This window comes from Tamandua tetradactyla, chromosome 16 (assembly GCF_023851605.1).
Source record: "Tamandua tetradactyla isolate mTamTet1 chromosome 16, mTamTet1.pri, whole genome shotgun sequence".
In the NCBI taxonomy this organism is placed as follows: domain Eukaryota; kingdom Metazoa; phylum Chordata; class Mammalia; order Pilosa; family Myrmecophagidae; genus Tamandua; species Tamandua tetradactyla.
Window position 1 is genome coordinate 29,100,962 of NC_135342.1, and position 8,761 is coordinate 29,109,722.

Consider the following 8,761-nt stretch of genomic DNA (forward strand, 5'->3'; position numbering starts at 1 on the left):
ATGAAAATTCAGTGCTGTTCATTGTATTCTTTTCTAGGAGAAGATGGGGAAGCTCAAGAAGATGTTTTAGTGAAGTTTAAAGAGTACCAAGACAAGCATTCTAAGTCAATTGTATTCATCAACCACAAAAAACTAATTAAAGAGAGAAGTAATATTTATGGGAAAATACTTACTCTAGGCAAGAACCATATTATTTCAAAGACAACACTATGTGAATATAAATCCAATGGAAAGGTATTGAAAAATATTTCAGAGTTAGTCATTAGAAATATAAGCCCTGTAAGAGAGAAGTTGGATGAGAGTGATAGATGGGAAAAATCACTGCTCTATACTGAACGCAAGAAAAGTCATCCTGCACTGAATCTCCATAAACAAACGGATAGGGGTCTCAGTGGTAAACAGGGGCTCATTCAACATCAGAAGGTTCAAAGTCCGGAGCAACCACTTGAGCATAATGAATGTGAAAAATCCTTGCTTATGAAAGGAATGTTATTTACACACACTAGAGCTCACAGAGGAGAAAGGCCCTTAGAATCCAATAAAGATCGAATAGACTTCATCCAAAAGACAAATCTCAGTGTCCATCCACAAACTCTTATGGAAAAGAAGCCCTATGCATACAGCAAATATGGAAAATTCTACTGCAAGAAGTCCATTTTTATTATGCATCAGAGATCTCAAACAGAAGAGAAACCTTTTCAGTGTCCTCACTGTGGAAATGGCTTTAGAAGGAAGTCATACCTCATTGAACATCAGCGAATTCACACAGGCGAGAAGCCTTATGTTTGCAATCAATGTGAGAAGGCCTTCCGTCAGAAGATAGCCCTCACTCTTCATGAGAAAACACATATAGAGGGGAAACCCTATATTTGTACTGATTGTGGGAAGTCCTTCCGCCAGAAGGCAACTCTCACTAGACATCACAAAATACATACAGGGGAGAAAGCCTATGAATGTACTCAGTGTGGGAGTGCCTTTAGAAAGAAGTCATACCTCATTGATCATCAGAGAACTCACACAGGAGAGAAACCACATCAATGTAATGAATGTGGGAAGGCATTTATTCAGAAGACAACCCTCACTGTACATCAGAGAACTCACACAGGGGAGAAACCTTATATTTGTAACGAATGTGGAAAGTCCTTCTGCCAAAAGACAACCCTCACTCTCCATCAGAGAATTCACACAGGGGAAAAACCCTATATTTGTAATGAATGTGGGAAGTCTTTCCGCCAGAAGGCAATCCTCACCGTTCATCAGAGAATACATACAGGAGAGAAATCCAATGGATGTACTCAGTGTGGGAAAGCCTTTAGTAGGAAGTCAAACCTCATCCGCCATCAGAAAACACACACAGGAGAGAAACCATATGAATGTAAGGAATGTGGGAAGTTCTTCAGTTGTAAGTCAAATCTCATTGTCCATCAGAAAACTCACAAAGGAGAAACTGTGGTAATTCAGTAAATGACTGTGACTTTTTTGTGAAAACTTTTTGTCATGGTAAACCCAGTATATAATATGGTTTGTAAGTGTAATGATATTCAGAAGTTTACGGTACTATACCACATAGTTACCTACTGTTTTCTAGCTTAAAATACACCTTTAAACATGCAAAAAATGACAAAAGTTATTGAAAATACAAGCCCAATTTTTTTATTAGATTCATGAGACATAAACTTCCTCTGCCAAATTACTATAAAGTTTAAAATTGTATATTTTCAACTTAATTCCATATCTTGTGAAATAGTAATTAACTGTTGGGCAACTGGTACAGGTCCATTGGACCACGCTGTGAACAGCAGTGCTTGAAAAGAAAGGAGGTCTGAACTGTATTTCTCATATGGCATAAAATTTACTTGTTACTCCTCAAAGTTTACCATAGTTCTGACTTAAAACATTATAAAATAGTTATTCCATATTATAAAGCATTATATAGATGTGATTTTGTATTTTCTATCTTTCATAAATGTCTTGTTTCATCCATCATTTTGTCTCTAAGACTCAGCTTTCTTGTATGTGACAGAACTTCATTTATTTGCATTCTGTATAGAATTGCATTATATATCACAATTTAATCCAGTCTACTGTTGATGGATTTTTTCATTGTTTGCAGCCTAGGTCTATAATAATTATGTTCATGGGAACATATTTCTCTTTAAGCATTCATATATATGCATTTCTTTTGTGTATACACTTAGGAGTGGAATTGTGGGTGGATCCTAGGACATAGGTGTGTTCAGTTGGCTTTGGTAGGTACTGCCAAATAGCTCAGAACTTTCACAGCCTAAGTAATTCACTCCAAAGGGAAAGAACTGTGAATATTAACAATATGGTGATGGTTCAAACTAGATAAGTCATGCTAGATGGAAACTCTGAATGTTTTTGTAGGAAGGCCTGTAGCCTTAGCCCACAGTTGCTGGAAATATGAATGTAATGCCTGTAGAAAGCTTTTAGCCACAGCCCAAACCTTATATAAGACTAGATAAATGTAATACATGGGGGATTGCCATTAGCCACAGTTAAATGCCTTATTTGAAATTTTTTAAAAAGTCCTGCTATAGAAAGGGAGCTAAACAGCATTTCCCTTGCTCAGTATCAGAGAATTCTAATTGGTGAAGAACCTGATGAGTATAATGAAGGGAAGAAAACTTTTCACCATGATCTACATCTAAATGGTTATATAAAACTAATTGATATAGAAAGCTATAGCCATAGCTCAAATCTTATATAACACTAACAAATTCACATTGCACAGTAACTCTTCAAATGAAATGATTGTAAGAATGGCTTTAGCCATAGTTCACTCCCCATACAACATCAAGGAATTCATACTAAAGAAAGGAATCCTAAAAGGGAACAAGGTGAGACTTGGGACTCTGACTCTGGGGAAAGCCAGCTATCATGAGGACCAAAACACTAGAGGGTCCATGTGTAAGCAACCTAATCAATAGCTCCAGCTGAGCTCCCAGCCATCAGTTTGCATGAAGGAGTGAGCTCCTGCTGAAACAAGAGACCCCAGTAAAGAACTTCCTAGCTGAGGCCTTCCCAAATTCCTAACCCACAAAACAATTAGTTTTTAAATTAAACTTGATTATTTGATTGAAATAAAGGGAAAAACAACCTGTAGCCTTTATTTATGAAACAGCATTGGGCTGTATTCCAGAATCCATATAAATAAACCATGCCTTATATAATTCAACTGTAGTATTGATTCTTTTCCCACTAATTATTATATTATGATTTTCATCACCATCCTTTTTTCCCCTTTGAATTTGTGTGCATGAAAATTTATTTTCCAAGATTTTTGGAAATTTTATTTTCCAAAATTTAGTTCCCAATTTCCAAGAGATTGGGCACTTTTATTTAAAAGTGAAGTGTATTGTTCAGAAAGAGAAAGAAAGTGCAGGCAGGCATTGGAGGTTCTGAAAATCATCCAGATGCAAGCTCTTCAGTGTCCTTAATTGCACACAGACTGCGTTCTGTCTCCCAATTGAACCACCAGGATCTGTGTGAGGAATGTTGGCTTCAGGAGAGGTTAAGTTAGAAGTGCCCAGCAAGGGTTTCTTTTGTGTCTTTCTGGTGACTGGTTATTTAGTCAAGCCAGACAATCTAACTGGTTATTTGAATTTAAAACCCTAAGTAAATGAATTGGCCCTGGGGGTCACCTGAGGAGTTTTGTACTTTAAACAGCATATCATATATCCCACTTCCCTTAACAAAGAGTCAAAGCAAAACATCTGGATATCACAAAGATAATGCTAGAGCTTTTCCACTCCAACTAAAACACTTCTGGCCTACAAAACATGATTCCTACATCTCCAATGTATTTTCTGATAATGTGTGTATGTGAACAAGCATGTCTCCTAACTCCTTCTCTCCCCACTAACAGGTTGTGCAATGTATTTTAAACTGAAGCTTTCTTGCCAGGTAATGCTTGAGTCTCTACACTCAATTTCTGGTCCAGCAATAGATCCAGGCTTGCCATATCCTGCCTCACAAGTAATAATAACAGATTAAAACAAAGACCTCAACACTGGTCTCCAACATTCAACTGAGATGTTCTACAGTTTGAGATATTCATCAGTGTCTAATTGGGCTTTTCAGAATTGTAGGTATGTGACAATAACAAGTGCTGTCAAGGATGTGGAGCAACTGGAAATCTCATACATTGCTAACACATGCAAAATGGTACAGCCACCCTGGAAAACAATTGGCAGTTAAACATATACCTACCATATGACCTAGCAGTCCCACTTACAGGTATTTATCCTAGAAAAAGAAAACATGTTCATTATTTATAGTCACTCCAAACTGGAAACAACCCAAATGTTCTGCAATGGGTAAATGGACACACTGTGGTACATTCATTCACGCAATAGAATATGTCCCAGCAGTAAAAATAATGAACTTTTGATGCAGCAACATGGGTGAAACCCAAATCCATTATGCTAAAGAAAAGAACTCAGTCTCAAAAAGTTACATGCTGTATGATTTCATTTCTATGACATACTAGAAAAGGCAAAATATGAACAAAATAGACAGTGGTTGCTGAGGGGTAGGGGTAGGGGAGGGGGATCTGAAAACAAAAGGGATGCATGAGGGAGTTCTTTCAGGCATGGAATTGTTCTGTCATGGATACAAAAATCTATGCATGTGTAATAACTCAGAACTATACAAAGCCCCCAAAGGAGTGAATCTTACTGTTTGTAAATTTTAAAAAGTAAAGAGAATTAAAACTAGGCACGTTCTCCAGTTCCATCATCAGAAGTACTTATGTTATAAATAATAAATGAATAAATAAATAAATCTTTAGACTGACTTCTGAATTCTTTGTCTGGTAGCCTGTACACATCACACATACATAGGCCTTGCTCACTTGTCTCATAGTTATTTGTTCCCATATGATTTTACCCACAACAGAAGGGATATGCTGCACTTGGCCCGTGTTTATAACCCACATCCAAATGATGAGCCCCACACAGGCTCCAGGCTTCATGTTGGGGCAGGGGAGTGGGAGATGGATAGGGAGAGCACACCTGTGAAGTAGGAAGATGTAATATAGGCGGTGTGTTTTGTGGGGCTTCTCCCACAGAGCAAACTGGCTGACCAGCTGGCCAGTACAAACACATCAGTGTGCATGTGATCATTTGGAAATGATTGTAAGGGAAGACAATCCTGCTTCTACTTCATGGTTCTCGAAGGTACCCTTCTTATTTGGAACTTGATGTCATACAAAGGTCCCTGGATGTGTATATTGCATCCTGGAGGGTGGTACTCCATCCTTGCCTAATATGTTATTCAAGGCTTCATGTTGGCTATACTTTCAAAAGGCCAATCCAGTGCTTTATCAGATGGGGAGTATCTAGGTGGTGTAGTATGTGATATGACCAGTTTATCCCATTGTTATTCCCTACTGGTTCTGTTTCTCTAGTTGAACCTTGACTGACAGAGACTTTGATACTGGAAGTGATTCTAGTGGAAAAGAGTGTTAAGGATGAATTTTCTGAGTTGGTTCTGAGTTTTCTGGGATTGGTTCTCTAATCTAATCATATTTAAAGGCACAAATAATTATATTTCTAATGGTAAAAAGGTCACTGGTTAATCATGGAATGATGGAGCAATAGAGATACACAAAATATTATCATTGGGTATTCCTAATTAAATACCTATAGAAAGCAAGGTTCTGGATGACCATGCATTTACTACTTCAGAACATTTTAGTGAAACTGAGGAGTACATTTGGATTAGCTGGTAAGGTGAATAATGGCCCCCAAAGACCCCCAGTTCTTAATACTTGGAACCTGTGAATGTTACTTTATATGGCAAGAGGGACTCTAAATATGATTAAAGTGGGATCTTGAGAATAAGATTATCCTGGATTATCCAGGTGGGTGGTAAATGCAATCTGTGTTTATAAGAAGGAGGCAAAGGCATTCTACTAGAATGGAAAGAAAATGATATAATGACCTCAGCAAAGAGACAGGAGAGGGAGAGAGGGAGGGAGAGAGAGAGAGAGGAGCGAGAGAGAAGTAGATTGAGCATTGAAGATGAAGGAAGGGCCCATGAATCAAGATGTGAAAATAATAGGGTTATGAAAAGGCAAGAAATTAATTCTCCCTTTGAGCCTCTGGAGGGAGCACAGCTTGGCTGCCACCTTGGTTTTGGCTTAGTGAAACTGATTTCAGACTCCTGGCCTATGAAACTCTAAGAGAAAAAATATGTGTTGTTTTAAGCACTAAGTTTGTGGTAATTTGTTCTAGCAGCCGTAGGAAACTAATACAGTTTATAGCTCCTTTGCTGGAGAATGTGAGGAAAGAAAAGGATGCTGTCAAGGCTTCAGATTCCCAGCTCATGCTCTCCCATAAATGATCTGAAATCTTCTGTAACTGCCCTAAAAGAAAATTTATCTCCTCGGGCCTTAGAACTAAGATTTATGAAAATCAAGCCCACAGTGGCAGAATTACAATGCAATCCAATCACCAAACTCCCAGAGTGTCTTCTGTTAATGTAAGAGCATTGATTAGGAAGGAATAGGAGCCTGAAAATTGGAATGTGGACATATGGGCAGATCCCAATGAAGTTAGGGACATCAAACTCATAAATTCTGCTGATTTTCCTTTGTCAGTAGAAGTAGCCCTTCCAGACTTGCCTGAGGAAGTTAGTTTTCTTTAGTCCGAAGCACCTGTAATGGAACCTGTGGTGACCTACCCCTGCCACCCCTCTTTGCTTCTAGACTTGTAACCAGAATCAGTTCCCAGTAGATCCAAAAAGGTGAGGTACAAACTGTGATTTGTAAAGAGATGTACTATATACCAAAAGAGCTGCATAGTTTTTCCAATTTATATAGACAGAAATCTGGGGGATATGAATGGGAATGGATACTAAGGATGTGGGATAATGGTGTAAGGCATATAAGGTTGGATCAGCCTGAATTTATTGATATGGTCCTACTAAGAAAGATTCTGCATTCAGGGTCTTAGTTTGAGAGGTTAGAAAGGGCTCTAGTAGTTTTGTTGTCTGGCTGAAGCAGGGACCCAAAAGTGGCCTATCCTTAATGAAGTTGAAATGCCAGAACTGCTGTGGTATACTATTGAAATTTTAGACTGGATTTATTATATAAAACATGTTCACCTATCCTAGAAATTTCCAGAGGACATAATTTTCTCCTAAGATAGTGAAAAATAAATCTGTACAGGGAGCCCCAGCATCCTCCAAGCGCTCCATGTTTTCTTTTCTCTGTAGGTCAGAAATTACATTAGGAATGATTACCATTGAATTGGGATTTCAAAATGCAGTGAGGACAATGGTATCTTGGGGTGACAAGGGTGAAGTGGTGGCATTAAAAAACCAAAGGCAAGATGAGGGTCATTACTGTAATGGATAATGGATCCAAAACAGTAATCAGAATAATCTGACTCAAAGAAACCTTTGATATTAACAAATTGATCATGATATTCCTAGAAAAGACATAGATTGTCAGACTACCAAATTTTTACTTGATCTATATCAGTGAAAGCATTCTAGGTTGGGTGAACAGAATTTTAATTTGAATCACTAAACAGAGTTACAGCCCCTGTTTTAGTTTGCTAAAGCTGCTGGAAATGTAATATACCAGCAAAGGGTTGGCTTTTATAAAGGGGATTTATTAAGTTACAAACTTGCAGTTCTAAGGCTATAAAAATGTTCAAACTAAGGCATCCAGGAAAAGACACCTTGACTCTGAAGAAAAGGCCGATGGCATTCAGGGTTTCTCTGTCACATGGGAAGGCATATGGCAATGTCTGTTGGCTTTCTCAACTGGCTTCTGGTTTCAAATGGTTTCCCCAGAGATGTTTTCTTTCTGCATCTTCAAATGTCTCCATCTGTGTCAATTCTGTGCTTTTTCCAAAATGCTTCCCTCTTCATATGTGGATCCATCTCCATGGAAACCACCTAATCAAAGGTCCCATCCACAATTGGCTAGTTCACACCTCCATGGAAACAACTTTTAAAACGATCCCATCCAAACAACAGGTCTGCCCCCAAAAGATTAAAAGAGCATGGGTTGACTGGAGTACATAACAGCTGTGAACCAGCCCAGCCCCTCAATCAGTTTCCAGAATTGAGCCAGTTTACTTAGAGCCCCTTAAAAAATAGAAGAACCTGCTATATTACCAAAACTTTATACAGCTAATCTTACTCCTATCCTTTCCCTAGGGGATTTATGGCAATTTTCCAGAGTGAGTATGCATTGGGAAAACAGAAATAATCAGAATTTTCAGGAATTACTAGACACTGCCTCTGAACTGACATTAATTCCTGGAAACCCAAAATATTACTGTGATTCACAAGTCAGAATAGAAGCTTATGGAGGTCAGGTGATTGATGGAGTTTTGGCTCAGATCCATCTCACCGTGGGACCAGTATGTCCCCAAACACATCCTGTGGTAATTTTCCCAGTTCTAGAATGCAGAAGTGGAATAGACATACTCAGCTACTGGCAGAATCCCTACATTTTTTCCCATCTGTAGAGTGAAGGATTTGGAAGGAAGGGCCTGTTGGAAATTTTCATAAATAGAACTGAATATAATAACAAAAATAGTAAACTAAAGGCAATAGAGGGATTGAAGAGATTTCTGCCACCATCAAGGACTGAAAGACGCAGGGATGATAATTCCCAGCATCTCTTCATTCAACTTGACTGTTTTGCCTGTGCAGAAAACAGATGGGTCTTGGAGAATGGCAGTGAATTGTTCTACATTTAATCAAGTGGTGACTGCAG

General features: G+C 38.4%; 1 protein-coding gene across 18 annotated transcripts in view; it reads left to right on the forward strand.

The window, feature by feature from the left end:
* The window catches only part of ZNF382 (zinc finger protein 382), a 59,509-nt gene extending 54,351 nt beyond the window's left edge, over nt 1-5,158 (forward strand). For 8 of the 18 annotated variants that reach the window (XM_077133397.1, XM_077133401.1, XM_077133403.1 and 5 more), the window contains exon 6: nt 38-5,156. In XM_077133397.1, the coding sequence (XP_076989512.1) occupies nt 38-1,464 (1,427 nt within the window). In that variant the 3' untranslated portion in view covers nt 1,465-5,156. Of the gene's footprint in view, nt 1-37 lie in introns of all 18 variants that reach the window. The other 10 variants (XM_077133394.1, XM_077133395.1, XM_077133406.1 and 7 more) reach the window with 4 other exon arrangements.
* The last annotated feature ends 3,603 nt before the right edge of the window (nt 5,159-8,761 follow it).